This window comes from Manis pentadactyla, chromosome 7 (genome assembly GCF_030020395.1).
Source record: "Manis pentadactyla isolate mManPen7 chromosome 7, mManPen7.hap1, whole genome shotgun sequence".
Classification (NCBI taxonomy): Eukaryota; Metazoa; Chordata; class Mammalia; order Pholidota; family Manidae; genus Manis; species Manis pentadactyla.
Window position 1 is genome coordinate 80699764 of NC_080025.1, and position 17984 is coordinate 80717747.

General features: G+C 38.7%; 1 protein-coding gene across 4 annotated transcripts; it reads right to left on the reverse strand.

Moving 5' to 3' along the window:
* Window positions 1-2489: 2489 nt before the first annotated feature.
* Window positions 2490-17129, reverse strand: ASNS (asparagine synthetase (glutamine-hydrolyzing)). Of its 4 annotated transcripts, none has more exons than XM_036894485.2 (13): window positions 16974-17129; window positions 16377-16448; window positions 13778-14049; window positions 10426-10663; window positions 9287-9472; window positions 8936-9037; window positions 8363-8490; window positions 7182-7308; window positions 5405-5511; window positions 4813-4913; window positions 3623-3704; window positions 3379-3534; window positions 2490-2838 (listed from the first exon to the last, which is right to left on the reverse strand). In XM_036894485.2, the coding sequence occupies exons 3-13, from the start codon at window positions 14024-14026 to the stop codon at window positions 2629-2631; spliced, it is 1686 nt and encodes a 561-aa protein (XP_036750380.2). In that variant the 5' UTR covers window positions 14027-14049; window positions 16377-16448; window positions 16974-17129; the 3' UTR covers window positions 2490-2628. The 4 variants fall into 4 exon arrangements, with proteins under 4 accessions (XP_036750380.2, XP_036750382.2, XP_036750381.2 ...); XM_036894487.2 differs by having other exon boundaries at window positions 13778-14069; XM_036894486.2 differs by having other exon boundaries at window positions 16311-16448.
* Between the last annotated feature and the right edge of the window lie 855 nt (window positions 17130-17984).

Genomic DNA, 17984 nt, shown 5'->3' on the forward strand with positions numbered 1-17984 from the left:
ACTCACTCACACCTGGTGATTGACATTGGCTAGTGACTGAGACCTTGGCTGGGGCTGTCAGCCCTAACTCTTACACGTGGCCTCCCTGTGCAGCTCGCTTACACTGTGCTGTGAGAGAAAGCAGAGGCCAGATCACCTGCTGTGACCTAGCTGCCAAAGTCACACACTGCTACTTCTACTGGATTCTACTAGTTGAGGCATCATAAAATCCTGCCCAGGGTCAAGAACAGGGGAAACAGACTGCCTCTTCAGAGGAATAGCAAGGCTCTGGAAGAGTTGGTGGGGCCAGATACACTGCTTTGGCCACTTTTAGAAAATACAGTGTGGCACAATTCCTCAGAGTGATGGCTCACTGAATGAGTTAATGAAATAAAGTACAGTTGGTAGGGATGCACGTGGTTAGTTATTTATCCACTGCACAGGTTTTGAACCACACGGAACTGCCTTCCTGTGACCAGCTTTCCCATACCAGGAGGACCTGGCTTTAAGGATCTGTATCTCAGACTCTTGACCAAACTAAGACAAGCCCAGGCCAGGAGGAATCAAGGCATGCCCTGATTCTGTGGCCTCAGCAAGATGTTCACACAATGGTCTGACACCTCAGGCTCAAGGTTAGTTCCTTTTAGTATATTCCCTGAGGAAGGCTCAAGAAGCTTTGAGGGCTAACTTAACCAAGATCATATACTTGCATCTATATCTTTATAAGAGATCTGCAAGAAAATGCTGAAACTATTTAAAGTGGTAGGATTTAGGTGGTTTTCCATTTTGTTAGTAGAAGTATATCATCCTGTCAAAAACGCAATGAAGTATTTTTTAGTATAGGCATCAAGGCAAGGTAAAATAAACCTCCAAAGGGGCACATCATCCACAAGGGGGCTTGGATTAGGCTGAAAAGGCCTAAAAATCAGCTAATAATCTTTTAATTTATGCTGAAGGGGCTGGGCTATCTGTTGTAGCAGAGCTGGGTGGACTGAACCACATGCCCTGCTAGTGCTGAGTCACCAATATCAGAAAGGTCCAGAAGACAGGCGTGGCCAGGACATGGCTGTTAAGTCATATGTACATGCCCCTGTGGCTACCGTTCCTTCAAACCTTCAATTTTAGTCACAGAAGAAAGACTAACTTCATACCATGTGCCGAGAACCTTATGGAGCTCTCTCACAAGTGTGAAATCCAGCGAGCTGCAGTTAGGGCTGATCTGCAAGACTGACTTGGCTGCTCTGAAACTGGCTGAACTGAGTTTCTCTACTGTCAAGATTTTGGATGGTATCTAAATATGCCAGATCTCATAAAATCTGGGGCCAAACCTACCGTCAAAAACTGGCAGTTTGTGGTTTATGGCATACCTTAACCTTGCAGTGTATGGTGTAATCACTATCAGCTAAGTTTCCCAGGCATCCCTTGTGTCACTGAGCTTGGTGGGTGAGGCTGTCCCCATGAGCAGATATGCCTGGAACCACATCCTGTTAGGTTTAAGCAATTCAAGCACCTACAAATACAAGAACAGTGAGTCATCCAACATTAATTAATGACGTTTCCTCAGCTTTTTAGAGACATTTTAAAATTATAAGTAAGGCCTATAACTAGCCTCAAACAACCCTCATCTTCCAATTTACCAGCTGAATTCCTGGACTACTCACTCTTCTTATCAAGCATTCTTGTATTTACATGTATACCAGTGGTTTCCTCCTCCAAAGTTCCTAATAACCAAAGTCATCTTTGTAACATATTCTGAAATGCTGTCCCTAGGCAACCAATGGCATTCAAATGAAAATCTTCCACCTGTTCATTGATGGTTTCTTTGTTATAGTTTCTTTCTCCCCAACAGAGGTTCAGAATGCTTTTTGCTTTTATCAGAAATGCTTGGCGCGAGCTGTTCCTCTAGAATAGGGCTTGGCTAACTATGGCCCATGGACCACATGCAGCTCACTTCCAGTTTTTATAGTTTTCATAGAACACAGCTCTGCCCATCTGTTTGCACACTGTCTATGGCTACTTTTGCACTACAACAGCAGAGTCAAAGAGTTTCAACAGAGGTCTGTAAGACCTAAAACATTTACTGTCTGGCCCTTCACACACAAAGTTTGCTGACCCCTGACCTAGAACAATAGTTCCAGAAATAATGTTGGCTCCATAGAAAAAAAAATGTAAATTATTACCTTATAAAACAGAGCTGTCATGAACTCTTACAAAGGCCTCACCTCTCCAGAGCCTGCCTAGCCAGCTATTAGGAATGCAGCAAGAGCTAAGAAAGGGAAATCATGAGAACACACTATGGTGAGGCAAGGACTGTCATCAGGCCACTGAGGCACAAGGCCCACAAGTTTTCTAAACGCAGCCCTGCCAGCCAAGTGCTTTGAGGTCTTGTAAACATCAGACTGTTTCCCCTTTTCCTAGCTCACACTCCACCTGACTGTGATACAGTAAAGGCTGCTCAGTTTCTCACTACCTCTAATGAAGGGAGATGTGAATCTAAATGACTACAGCTGTACTTCAGATTTGACTTTATTTTTTTATGCTCAAGCAAGCCTGGGTAGTTAACGCTTATTGTTCCCCTTTCTGGCCCCAAGTCCCTACCCTTCACAGCAAGAAGAAACATTTACTTTCACTCTATAGCTTGGACAGTGCCTAAGCTTTGGCAGCTGACTTGTAATGGGTCAGAGTACGGGCAGAAGGGTCAGTGGCATTGATCCACCTGGGCATCCAATAATGGGTCAGCCAGTCAGCCCGGCCTGGGTAGTGGCGTTCAAAGATTTGACGGTAGTAATAGCCTTCTTTAGTTTTAGGAGTATTGAAGGGAAATTTTTGGGCTGCAGCTGCCATCATTGCATCATCAACCTATAAGAATAAGAGTATAAAAGCAAAGTAGTGTTTTAAATAGCATAGAAATACTTGTATTTAACCTGACTTCAAAAGCCACCCCCCACAGAAAAAAGGTATAAAAAATTGTAACTCTAAACTATATGGGACACCCTTTGAATTACCCATCACTTAGGGAATGCCAAAATATCACAATATACATAGCTGTACTGACTTTTAAGGAACTCATATGCATATTTCTAACACCTGCTATCTCTGAATGTTCTATTCATTTATGCTTAATAATGTCTGGCACCCAGCAGGTACCCAAAAATGTGTTAAAGGAAGTTCAGTGATGATTGGTAAGTCTCCCTTCTTTCAATTCTAGATGTATAATCCTAGACTCTATAATTCTTCATACTATTTAATTCTTACAAAATTCTTATAAAAATATTGTTATAGGAAATCTTTCCTACAGACACCAAACTTTTATTTAAACTAAATGCAAAATGAAAAATAATCATTACACTCTGCATCCCAACTGTCCAATTCTAGAAAATACTCTTAAAAACATTATACCTGATGTTCAATGTATTCCTGTAAAATCCTGAACCAGGAATTCTTAACTGAGGTTATCCCATCACTGAAGGCTTCTTTGGGTCGCCAGAGAATCTCTTTAGGTATCAAATTGGTGTCCTCAAATGCCTCTCTCAGGAGATGTTTTTCTATTCCATTCTGACATGAAAATAAAAGGGGCCTAAGTAAAAGTTCCAAATATAACCAATATCAATGGGCAGTTTTTATCTTGAATTGATTCACCTACCTTGGGAATTCTCATATCTGGTGGCAGAGATAAGTAATAGGAAGAAAATCGATGATCCAGAAAGGGAACTCTCAGTTCAAGTCTTAGAAGGGAAAAGAAGAAACTCTAAATCAGAACAGGTATTTAGTGCCTGTCAGTTAAGATTCTGATTTGAAGTTTCCTGGCAACTCAACTAGCCTCTAAGTAACATTAAGATTATAAAGTTGTTTTCATAATCCTCTTGAGAGACCCACACTAATGCATGAATACAAAAATCTTCATTCAAAATACTAGTATTATCTCATCTAAGGAATGAAATAAACTGAGAATAATTATTTTTATTTTCCCTTTGATAACAATTAAATGTGTATCTTAAAAAGCAGAAATATTAGAATCATGAGTGACCAGATCATTACAAATGTACTTTGCCTAGACCTTTCTGGCTCAAAATTTTTCCTAGGTGAGATCATTTCTCATCCTATTAAAAATTATAGTGATAATTCAAATTTTTTTCCTACCAGCTGATTAATAATTTACATACAATATTCAATATAAACCAGTGTTCCACAGTGTCTCATCAAAGGCCACATTATCTGTTTCCTGAATCCTGGTGACTAGTTAGGACAAGTGAGTAACATAATAACCAAAGATTAAGTTTATTGAGATTCAGTATTCTTAATCCTGTATTTTATTATTTTCTAATCTAAGTGTGATTTGGTAGAAGCAATTAAAACATCTGATGTTGGTTATCATGTACAGTAAGAATCTTCAGTTCTACAACATGACCAGCAAAAAAGTGAAAACTTTAGCCAACCAGAAATGATACCAAAGAAACCTGGTTTTTCAATAATCTAATCAAGCCTCCCCTTCCCACACAGGGTCACCACATCATCAAATAGGGCTCAGCAGGCACTCAACACTTAGGACATGGAGGTGTGCAATCTTTACTTCTCTTAAAGTAAAGAGAACTGCCTTCCCGTTCCGTTATTCAGATTTCAATGGAATATGGTTTTAGAGATGGAAACTCGGTCTGAAACAGCCCACAGGCCAGTCCTCTCATCATTACCACAATAGTACTTTGAATGAGAAGCTTCATTTTCACCATAAAAGTCATACTTTGAAATATATAGCCAACTAAAAGAAAATTAGCTAGTGAGCTGTTTGGTGTTTTGAGGTTACTTTTACAATTGCTTCTTAAAATACTGAGTTACCCATGGGCAGCAGTAGTTCGATCTGCACGGAGAACATCAAACAAATAGAGTTCCTTCAGAAGCCTCTCACTCTCCTCCTCGGCCTTTTCAGGAGAAGGAGCCTGTTTCACAGACAAGTAGCTGAAGTTACAAAAACGTCAACAGCTTTGCTTTTGGCACACCGAACAGTTTTTATTTCTTACTCTTTCACATACTGTAACTCTAAAGATAGGTAAGACAAAAAAGCTAAACAAAGTTTAGGGAAGGGAGTAAATGCTTGGTAAAGCATGCCTTCCCTCACACCAACACTGTTAGTGTTAGAACAAATAAAATAGACACACAGTGCAGTGACCATAATACCATGGGGGAGTAAGAAATATCAGAAATATCATTCTCATGCTTACCAGTTCTGAAGAATGGAGATTATCTGACACTATTAAGACTTCTTTCTCCTCCCCCAAAATACAAAGTAGACACTATCAGATTTCTTTATATACTTTATGATACTCAAAAGTGTTACTGCTATAGTGAAAAGACAAACGATAGAAAATAGTCAAATAATTCATACTTTTCTTAACCTAGCACCAATATCACTCCATTTCAGAATGCTTACCTTGTGAAAATATATGTAACCCTGAGTAAGTTCATCTGAACCTTCTCCAGAGAAGATCACCACGCTATCTGTGTTCTTCCGAATGTACTTGGAAACTAAGTACATACCTTAAAATAAGAGACAATTTATTGTTAATATCAACATAATTCTCTACCATAAATGCCTTTTATTTGGCTTTTGGAAATGACTGCAAGTTTAGCCATTAGATTGGACTCTGTATTAATACAAAGCGGTTTGCAAAATAACAAACTTTTATCTACAAGCCATTTATATGTACCTACAAGCTATTTATATGTACCATTTCATTGTACTGTTGCAATGAAATAGCCCCAAACCACTCCACAATGCGATCTATAGGATTTAAAGTTTTAATGCTTTTAGACCAAATGTGTCTACCTTAAAATTTTGATAAACTGAAAAACAACTCAAATATCTGAAAAGATTCACACTTTTCATATCAGCATCACTATACAAAAAATGAGAGTTGGAGTTCTGGTAGTTAAGTTGTTTTTTTTTAACTTGGCTTTGTTTTCTTACTAACACTCCCCATCCACCAAATTTCACATACAGCTAAGAATACTATGTAAGTTATTAAAAGATGCCCAGTGGTTCCTGCCCATCCCTGTAAACCAGTATTTGTTCTTAACTGTTTTTTCATGATTGCTTCCCTAGGGAGACTTTTTAGACATTGTTTCCTAATTGCCCCCCTCAATGAAGCATTGTAGGTAAAACTAGTATTTCCAGAATATCTCGACTGGCTTTGGTACATCTGCATATTAACAGGTGTTCAGAGGTGGAAAGAAGTATGGCTTTAGTGCATTTGCATCTTTCCTAAGGGGTAGAGAAATTCATCAATGGGTAATTACCTGGGCGACGGGAGGACGTATCTGTACCTGAGAAGTGAGGGGTTTTGCTGCTCCTTGAGCAGGAAAGAGAGAAGGGCTTGGACTGCAGTTTTGTAAGCAATAAATGGATTTTAAACTTTATTTCTCCCTTTGACTGATTTTGGTTTGTAGAGGTATTTTGTCCTGGGATTTCCTCTCCCCATACTTACAAGTATGAATCCTAGATATACTGCATATGTGGTTCCATATATGGGGCCATAAACAACTATAATCCCTAAGATGTTTTTGCCCTCCAAGAACCAAATCTTGCTCCTGAAGGGGTGATACCACCCATGTTACTAGAGCATGATTTCTCATGCTCTGAACTTTGCAATGGAGTCCTATTCAATTCAGAAGCTCTTAAAAGAGAGGCATATCAAAGCAAGCAGCACATTAAAGGCTCAACAACATTAGATTAGTCTGATTTGGAGTACACTTCTAATCTTGGTATGTATCCACAGGGTAAAGCTAGTATTGCTTGCTGGGCATTAAGTTACTGATTGATAGGTCATAGGATGGAATATTTACCAATGTATCTAAAACAAGTATTCTTTACAGAAAATTACTTATAATGTAGACCTTTTTCCCTATGTAGTCCAAGAAACTACACAGAGACATCAGGGGGAGGAGAGTACAGAAAATATGTATCTACTATTTGGAAAAATAAAAATGGTAATACCATAAATATGGAAGTTCATGCATTTATTGTTTTTCTCCCTCCGAAAGAGATTTCAGGAATTCTTAAATGGTCTTGTCTTAAATAACTGCTGACAGAAATTTTAGTTGCACTCATTCTTGAGTATTGTTTTCCAGACTGTTGCTTGGAATAATAGTTTTTAAACCTTATACTTTTTCAGTATGAAAAATCTTTTGGATATCTTAAAATAATTTACCTACTGAAGCACGAACTGTTGTAATGTCATAAGTTTCTAGAGAAAATATGACTTCATCCAGGACCTGAATGCCTTCCTCGGAGTTAAAGAGAACTTCATGGTGTTCACTCCCAATGTGATTTGCCACCTGATTATATACAGAAATATCCATATACTTGTTATTTACCTTGATAATGAAAAATGTCAGTTGTTCACAACACATAATTAACAGTAGTGGAAAAACAACCTAGGCAAAATAAGGGGAAATGACCGTCCAATCTACCACATACGACCACCCTGCCCCGTCCCAGTGAGGCTCCCTTGCCTCCGTCAGTCTCTGCCCTACACTTGACTACCAACACACAGATCTCCCATCCACTATTCCCACTACAAGACTTCAACCTAACTGAACAAAGGCTTCCTTCCAACCCCACATGCACCTATTTTACATGACCTGCCTCATCTGTCTCGGGTCCAACGCGGTCCCGCTGTAACCTTGGTCTCCTTTTGGCCCTCTTGCCATGCCTACTGTTACAGCCACAAGTGATTCCCAAATGAAATGGCCCCTCCCTTCATTCTGTTCTCTTTGGCTCTTTTGGGTTCACTCAGCACCGATGAACTGGCTTTGGGACCACGCTCTAGCTCTTCCTCATGCATTCTGTGTAAGTTCTTTCAGAGCAGTGACAAGGGCTCCTGCACACTGAGTATGTACAAGGTCCCACCTGACCACAGTCCTAGACACAGCGCTTTATAAAAAACAACAGCTAACATTCACTGAGTACTCACTACCTGCTAGGTCCTATTCCTATGCACTTTATTTGAATCATATCATTTTCACCTCAAACCTATGCCATAGTAGATGCTGCTACTCCCATCACATAAGTGAGGAATTGTTTGGTGGAGCCAGGTTTGAAATTGGCAGTCAGGCTCCAAAGCCTGCCCTCTTAATAGAATTATTATTATAGAGTTTTTGTGAGGACTGCATAGGCCTCTGTAGATACAAGTACCCCGAGTGCTTCTATCTGTACCCCGAGTGTACAGGACAGTTGAAATTCAACAGGCATTTCATTTCATTTTAAAATATTTAAAACAATTAACAGAGTCAATACAGGAGCAAAAGATAAGATAAAATAAAATCAGTAATTGATGATTCTAAAAACAAGTCTGCCTTAATTACACAAAGGGTAGAGACAGTGTCTTACCTTTCTAGCAGCCAGTAAATCAGGACTGTCTTCCATGCCAATTGCAAATGTCTGCAGAGGGTATTGTACATGGGCCTCTTTCAGGTGCTTCAACAGGGTGGCAGCCACCAAACTGGAATCTAAGCCCCCTATAAGCAAGCAGGAAGTGTGCTGGTTATTTGCCTTGAATAAGATAGTACAGGAATATAAACCATATCTGTTCACGCACCAAGATTCAAGTTTTACCATATAAAATTCCCAAGTTGTGTGAACTGAAAATCAACTCTAATAAGAAAAAAATCTAACATACTATCTGTGATAATGGTATTGGTATTTGAATTCATTAAAAATCACTATACACACAATTCTAAAGAATGTTTACTAGCTCACTTACACCAACAATATAATTATAGTGTAACTTTAAGTTGTTGTACTACTGTGACTACTGATTGCAACTTACAGAAAACTTTTTGATCCTATAATGGAGGAAAGATGAAATCAATGCTTTATAGTCAGAACCTCAGGGATACCTACAAGTCATTTAGCTTAAACAAATATGCCCTAAATGTAATTAGGTTTTTTAACAGACTTCACCTGATAAAAGGCAGCCAATCCGTCTGTCCGTCATCAAACGTTTCTTAATGGCATTGTCAAAAAGGACCCGGAGGTTGCTCTTAACAGTTTCCATCTCAAAACCTATTAACACATAAAGTAAATGAAATAGCTCCTGAAATGCTTGGACTGAATTATTTATTGAAATGATGTGCATAATCATCTACATGATGGCATTTGCTCAAATGTGGAGTTTGCCAAATCCCGGTGTGTCACCTCCAAATTAAATAGGAAACAGGTCTTCAAACTTAAATCATTCCAACGATGTGACAGTATCACTTTTTTTACTTTGGGAGAGAAAGGTGGAAAATAGGTGGGTGTTTGCTTTATTACCTGGAAACAATTTCTCCACACTGTCATAGAGGACATGCAGAGGCTCATCTCTACAGTGATGATATTTAACCATTTCCACCGATGCAACTTTGCCATTGGGCTTTAAATCCAAAACTTCATAGTGTCCTGGAAGAAAAGGCTCCACTTTCAAAACAGGTGTTGTGGAGTGCTTCAAGTTAACAAGACCTACAAATTTAAAAAGATATATTTATTCAAGATATATCTCATAGAACTTTCACAATTAGTTAATATTCTCTAAAGGCCTGCTTATTTTCCCTTTTTAATACAAATATATGTATAAATATATTTATATTTTATTTTATATGCATAAAAATAAGACAAAAAAATTTAATCAGCCCAAACCCTACCATCTATTCACTAGAGATAGTAATGTACTACAGAGATGTACAGCAAAATTACACTGATTTCTAGTAATTCAAAGCAGAAAGAAAATCTCCAGTGTTCTATTTCTTCTTCCTAGCTGGAATTTCTGATCAAAACAATCTATTTATATATAAAAAAAGATACTTTTATTTAGCAAAGAGATGGACTTGAAACATCCTGGCAGTCATTTCTTTGTCATCACTGATGTATTTTAAGAAAATAGCCATAGTTCCCAGTACTTTGACAAACAAAAGTATCCACTATGAGGTACTTTAAAATCAGATATGAAGAAGTCTATCTACCCCTTAACTAGTTATTATATACTGTACAAGTTAAACAGTATAATCTAAATTTCTTTAGTAAGTTCTTATAAAGACATCACCACGATCTTTGATACAAAATCAATTTTTTGTTGTAAATAAGAACAGCCTATCTCAATACTCATTATGATTTACAACTTGAGTTTAACTCAGTAATCTACTGTGATGCTGAATTCAAAGGCCAGATTGGACCCAGATCCCATCACTAGCTAGCCAACTGCAAGGCAGCCACACAGGAATAAGGCATCATTAAAAGTTTTAAGCAGGGAGTAGAATAAGTAGCTTTTGACAGGTATTCTAAGAGCACTGAGAAACTTAATCACTTGATAAGTTTTGGATTGCTCCATGGGATTTGCAAATATGATCTAGAAGAAAACCAAATCAGGACAATAATGAACATGTATAGAAAAATTCTATCATTAATTCTATCATTACCTTTTGCTTCTGAACACACAGCCAAAAATCCATCCTCTGTCATGCCTTTAAACAAAGGTCTGACTCCATAGGTATCTCTGCCCAGGAACACTTTCTTATTGGCAGTATCCAGTAAAATAAATGCAAATACTCCATCCAACATACAAATAGTTTGCTCAATTCCCCCTTTGTCATAAAGATGAAGGATTATCTCACCATCCACTTTGGTCTGGTATTCAAATTCAAAGTGGTGTTGCATCTTATAGAAGCAATAACAAAATACAAAATATTAGAATTCTTGTGCATGCAGTAATAATTTTTATTGCAAGGTTTCTTTAATATTTTTGTGCCCTACAATCATTTCATGATCTTTCAGTGACCTAGAAGAGTCAGGTCATTATCAAAATACAATTTACTTGAACTCACAATTGTGCAAATTCTTTACAACATAAAGTTAAACCTGTGAAATTTTAGTTGCATTCTGACAAACAGAATGCAGAGGCAATAAACCAGACAGTAACAGGTGAAGGAATAGAAATGCCTATTAGATATATACATATACACTGTGTTTTTGTAATGCATGTATATTTATATGTATATGTAAGTTCAGCAAATAGGTTGCCCCCAGTTGCCACTAAAAATATATCAAGTTGACACTAAAAATATATCTTTTGCAACTATGATATTTTGGTTTGGGATGTAGTACAAACTGAGGTTTTTCCAGTTCAGCCTCAAAGACCTATCTATGAAAATAGAAAGTAAAAGGACAAACATATTTGGCTCTGTTCCTGACAAATACATGATGCCATCACAATGACAGACACATGGTCCAAACAAAGCTGCTAGCCCCAAACACTCAGTCCTTCCACCTCTGCAGTGGCATTAAGGTTACTTCTCATTGATAGACAAAATGATAGAGGGGCTTCCAGAGTCCGGATGCCCCAAAGGAACAGCAAGGAGCCCATCAGCACCCCAGGATACAGAGTTGAAATGGTGTGATTCAGTTATGCCCTAACTCCATGGCTCTCCATCGCCACTGGCAAATTGAGGGTGAAAGGTCCTTGGTATTTCTTCACACTTACTCAAATTTTTGGCTGACAATAGTGAGAGAGGTGGTTCGCATAAACAAATTTGGGTGGAAATACTGGGTAAGTTTAAACATTTAAACCATGTTTTGAAATTTCAAAATGTAAATTTGCATGTTTATATATGTATGATCTATAAACATGCTTCAAAATCTTGTGCTCTTTGTAATTTGTGAAACTTTTGCCTATAAGCTCTCACAGAACTGTCCAAAAATGGGCTTTGGTGGTCTCCAGTGATGACAAAGCCACCTCCTGTTCAACTCACTGTGCTCTGTGATACTATTTGGGATGATCCTGTCACTAGCAGGAGGGGTTTGGAAACAGTCTTTCACTGTCCTTTCTGGGCTTAAGTATCTGAAGGATAAATGACTCTAAAGCATTCATTAAATTTATTGAATTTAGCAATAAACAGCTTCCCAAATTTGACCTCCATCACCACATCATCACTGTTCTTTGGCCTAAATCTGGCAGTTTAATTTATTGGTTAACGATTTATACGTACTACTTTTTTCTCTCCTGAAACCCACAGTTAGAAAAAAGCCCTCATATCTTGCCACCACCCAGAAATCATACGACCATTTGACTTGTTATTCTTATGTATGTGGTACTAATTTAGCTTAGTAAGAAAGGATTTTTAACCGCTCCCCTTATCTATCCCACTAGCATGAAATTGAATTCTTACCCTTCCTGTTCACCCTTTCATTTACAAGTACCTAGAAAAATGATGCCTGGTATGTAATAAGCCTTGAATAAGTGTATGAAAAGAATCTGCTGAATAACTATAAAATCTTCTCAAACGTGAAGCCTAGAGAGTGTTCCTATAAGCAGACAACAAACAATGGCAAAGCTATTATTCAGAGATAAGAATGTCTGAAAGGTGGCTAGAATATACAGCACCAGGGAACGAGAGGCACATATCAAGTAGGCTCAAAAACCGTCAATATAATGTCTGAACCTTGAATGAAATCTGGCTTAAACCAAAACAAGAAACAGCTATAATGATATTTGTGGGACACTAGAAGAAATTAAATATGAGCTGAATATTATATGGTATTATGGATTCTTAGATTTAGTAATAGCATTGGTGTTAGAAGAATGATTCAGCCAAAAAATGAATGTGTGTGTGTATACAGAGAGAAACAAATATGGCAAAACATGAACAATTATTCAATCAATGTGCTCATTGTTTTGTTCTTTTCTGTATGTCTGAAATTTTCAAAACTAAAAGTTGGGGAGAAGGATAGCAAACAAAAAATCAGTTGCAAATTTCAGCTTAAAAGTTTCTTATGAAACACTAGCCAAATAATTCTGGATTGGAAGGGTCTCAGTAAATTTGGCTTCCTTGGGGCAAATTCCCATCCTGAGAGTAAGCTTTCACCAGATTAGAAAGCTGTTCCAATGTTAATGCTGCTAAAATTCTTACTCCATTGCATCTGGCCACCTTTCTGTCTTTTGGATCCGATTAAGTATGCAAGAGCAATACAATCTTAAGGGCACTGTTATATAAAAACTACAGATATGATCACCTCCAAAGTATTAACTATTTCTACCTTAAAATCCTCAAATCTCACTGCTTTTGGAATGATATTCTACCATGTTACCAAGTCCTGCTTGATCTAGTCCTGCCTACTTTCTCAACCCAACCTTGCCTACCTGCCCCACCTGACCCCAACCTGTTCACTTATGACAATCCCAAGGTTACTTCCTGCTTCGGGGCTTCTACACACACTACTCCCTCTGCATCAAATGTTCTTCTCAGTCCTCCTAGCTGATCATTGTCTATTAGATTTCAGTTTCAGTGTCAGTTCCTCAGGAGGCCTTCTCTGACCACCCTTACTGGAATTGGATCTTCCACATCCATCAGCTCCATATTCATTTTTTCAGAATGCCTATTATATGTATAATGAATTTTTTGTCTTCACTCAAACAGAATAAGCTCCATTAGGGTGTAGACCTGCCTCATATTTACTACTGTATGCCCAGTGCCTAACACAGAGCTTAGCACAGGCCCACTTGATATTCAAATTCATAATAGGAAGAAAAAAAAATTCTATAAGTTCAAGAACTTGAATTGTAATCCCCATTTTATTATTATTATCATTTTTTGGTGATCAAGTCATTTCACTTCTTTATGCATCAGTGCCCTGTCTATATAATTAGAGCAAATGAGATAATAAACACTGACAGTATTTGAAAAGTAAAAAGTATTGTACAAAATAAACAAAATGATTATGATCAACTAGCTCTGCTTAATCACGTCCAGAGATCTTCTGGCTTTATTTGGTTACCTTCTTGTGGTTGTAGATTTCACCATTGTAACAGAGCCACAAATAAGGATATTTCTTCAGTCGAATTGGCTGCATTCCAAACAGCTGGTCAACCACCGCCAACCGGTGAAATCCAAAGCAGCAGTTGGTGTATCCATTGACATTCTCAAAGCGAAATGCATCTGGACCCCTGTGTGCAATCTTCATAGCACTCAGACACTGAACAGAAAGGCAGTCATCACTGCCAAAGAGGGCCCAAATCCCACACATGGTACAATGGAGTTACAGGCTCTCTATGGAGAGAAAAGCAGACCTGGTAAATATTCAATATCCAGTCCAAGTTGTATTTAATCTTGATTCTAAAAACTTGAATAAACCACTTCAAATACTGAAATACAAACTTATCTACAGCAATTTTCCATTAGACTGACAGGCACACAGAGTAGAGAATGATTTAATTTACTTACATAATCAGAAAAGATGGATGACCTTTATATCCAGACAATTTTACCAACTTAGAACCCAACAAAGCCTGCATCTCTCTCACTTTAGGATTTAATTAGCTACAACTGGCAGTGCTCATGCTATATTCTAGGTCTCTATCTACATTTACTTCCAAGACACAAATACACATGCTGGCTGGCTGCAACCTAGCCAGAGAACCCAGATCCACTCTCTCCATTCCAGAATCTCAAAAGCCCTAAAAAAATCCAAAAAACTCTCCAGATTACTACAGTCTCCTCTTGGGTCTCCTTGACAATTAATGTCATCTCTTTACGTACTAACTGCACACAGAATATAGATGGTAGAAAAGAACATCATACATACTGCTAAAGTGTGATATTAAGATATACAGCTATTATAAGCATTTCAACTCCCAGCTTACATCTAAGTGATTTATTCAAATGCGATAAAAGAAATTCTTAAGAGAAAAAAAGAAAGCAATCTTATCTGATATCAGACATCATCCTGCAAAAAATAACAACAAAAAAAACATTTTAAGTTGATAGAGATACAAAATGTTCAGCATCAAAATGTCCTAAATGACAAAAATGTTCTCAAGTATTTTGTCTTAAAGCTGCCTCAGTTATTAAGAAAGCAAAGTAGGTGGGACACACACAGTGACAACACCTCTGAAAAACAACCTGGCTAATCCCTGTAGGCCAAGAAACAAATACATAATTCCTACAAATGTTAATTAACTATGCAATTTAACATTTCTGACTGTGAAAAAAAGGCTGTTTTATTTAGATGCTGCCAGCTCAAAACAATTATTTTACCAAAATATCTGTAACTTGGAAACTATTTTGGTGTTTTTTAAATGTAACTGTGCAGCAAATGCCTAGATAATTTGGGATAAAAACCGTCAAGAAAATATATATATATTCAAGTTACATCAATCACTTTGAGCAATCCTCTGAGGACATTTCATCTGTATTTAAATGAACCAAAGCTTTGTTTGGTCTTTTAATGAGACCAGATCAAATTAATGGAGAATGGTATAACTCAAACCACTTGGAAATAATCACATAGTCTATGTGGTCCTTTCAATGCACTTGACCAAATTGCTTATAGAAAGATATTTACTTTGAGATTTAGTGGGAAAATTCACTAAATTTTAAGTGAGATGATGATTGGTAAGCCATCTACCTTTGACTCTGTACCAATTAAAAGAAAGTGCTTTTAAAATCACGTGAGGTCATTAGATAATCATTTGCCTAAGTCTTCTGTGCTGCTGCTTGGTAAATCCCATTATTATGCCTGCTATAGGAAACACACACTAAGCACTAAGTTAGAGCTGAAAGAGGGCAAATTTTTGTGAAGCACACTTATTTCTCCAGCAGGAAAAATCAAATTAAAACTATCACCTATTATTTTTATTGGAATCAGTCTTACCTGCAAAGTTCCTATTTGTAATGCATTTTCCTACCGCTATTACTTATTCCCAGTAATTTTTCATACTTTCTTATAAACATCTAGAGCAGATCTGTCCAAAAGAAATGTGAGCCACATATGTAATTTTAAATATATGAGTAACCCCATTAAAAAAGTAAAGAGAAAATGGTGAAATTAACTTTAAAATACACTTTACTTAACACAATGTACCCCAAACAGTATCATTTCAACATGTAATCAATATTAAAAAATCAGCGAGGTATTTTACATGGCTTTAAATTGTCAACATGCAGTGTATTTTACACTAACTGTACATCTCAATTCAGATTAGCCGGCAGTTGCAGTGCTCAACAGTCACATGCAGCTAGTTGCTAACATATTGGACAGTGTTGTTTCAGTGCATTTAATGTCTAAATTACTTATTAACTAGTTAAATTTTACCACATCACTTTATTTTTACATTAAGATCTCAGCAACGAACTCCTGGAGAGTCCAAAATCTAAATTAACTAATCTTACAGTAATGCAATCAATGACAAAAGAGTTATCAGTACTGTTAAATTATTAGACAAGCACCTGGGACAATGAACAGTGGAGAAATAATGTAGGTCATGGACGGAGAGGAAAACTGTCCATTTATTCAAAATAGTAACATTAACCTGAATCAGCCCTATGGAATAGCCAGCTGAGAAAAGGCTTGCCAGTTCTTTTGCCTTTTTCCATACCGTGCCGCCTGTCGCCCTGAAGAGATTTCTTGGCAGGGTTGGCTCAGCAGGTCACTTGTTGAGTCTTGCAGGCTACAGAGATGGGGAAGGGGTGGTTGGGTGAAGGGGGAGCAGAAATGGGCGGGTTAATACAGACCACCCCCAAAGCCGAGACCAACAACTCTGAAGACCCTCCCTCCTGGGCCAGGACCAAGCCACCGCGTAGCCACCTAACTCCCGACCGCACTGCGGCCACGTGCACCCTCAGGTCCATATGGTGTAGGGCTCCGGACTGCGAACATTTCCAGAGGCTCTGATGCAATACAATAAAAAATAATATTCACAGGAGCCGACTTAGGCCTCAGCCAGGCCTCCTCACCTCTGCCCTCTGCCCTTCACTCGGTCCCCATCTCCGGAACCGCGACAGAGCTCTTTCCTCCCCCGTTTGCTCCCAGGGGCGCAAAAATCGGCCCCACCCCCTTCATCCGACAGGAGTCGCCCAGTCCCGGGCCCCAGAATCGCCTCTGCCCAGGCTACCGGTCGGGCTGCAGCACATCCTCCCGCCGCGGGGGCCCCGGGCACGCCGGGAGGGCGCGGCGCTGGTCGGGGGCGGTTTACCTGGGGGATCAGGCGGGTCGGCTGGGCCGCAGCCTCCTGCGGGAGCTGCAGACGGCGAGCGGGGCAGCGGGTCTCCTCTCACTTTACATCAGCGTGGCTCTTGTAAGGCGTGCGGGAAGTTTCATCATGTCTGCAAGAACCAACCAGTGCGCAGGGGCGTGGCCGCCGTGGACACCTTGGAGGGAGGCGGAGCAGCGAGCAGGGAGAAACTACTTCCAGCTCCTTAAAGTGTTAGTGCACATGCTGAAGGGTAGCTTCAGAGGTCTGCCCCGGTGCCCCTTTGACACCCAGGCTTACCATACTTGCTGTTCTGACAGTTAGGGGTCCTTTTGTGCTTAGAGAAATCATCACCAAATTGACTGCAGTACGCCCTGCCGCATATCTTCCTCCTATCCTTTATGGCAAATCTTTAGGAGTATGGGTATCCCCAACTTTTGAAACGTTGGCTTTACCCCACATCACTTTTACGAAAGACCTACATTAGTACCCGTTTTCGCTCACCAAAAGAAATCCGAAGAGGAATTTTGCTTTTAGTAAAAAAAGTAAAAAGCCAATTGAGCATTTGGTGTTTTTCAGCCAGCAATTATAGAGGCAACCCGCTCTTGAGCAGCCATAATGGCGCCACCAAGCTCATTTCTTGGGAACTACACTTAGCATGTAATTACCGGAAGTCAGGAGCTTTGAGCTGTGTCTGTAAGCATCTGTGGTTTATTTCAATTTATTTTGTGCATCCATAAGCTGGATATACCCAAAGTTATCAGAAAGACCAAAGAGAGGTTGTTTTGGGGGGTATGGGAATGCTCAAAAAATTTCCATGTAAATCTGGTAATTGCTGCTTTGACTTATGCCATTTTAACTTAAAAGTTTTCATAGGAACACTCTACTTTCTGATAGTGGGGAAAACCTATTATTTAGTTTCTCCTTACTACTAAGATAGCGTCTGATACATAGTTGTGGATATACAAATATTTGCTAACTAAGTAGTGAGGCAAATGGGACTAGCTGAAAGGG

Coding starts and splice junctions, on each gene's coding strand:
- ASNS (XM_036894485.2), bottom strand. CDS start 14,026: ATGTGTGGGATTTGGGCCCTCTTTGGCAGTGATGACTGCCTTTCTGTT. Junction 9,038..9,286: donor TGTGGAGAAATTGTTTCCAG/GTAATAAAGCAA, acceptor ATGTGTTAATAG/GTTTTGAGATGGAAACTGTT. Junction 4,914..5,404: donor GTTACATATATTTTCACAAG/GTAAGCATTCTG, acceptor TCTGTGAAACAG/GCTCCTTCTCCTGAAAAGGC.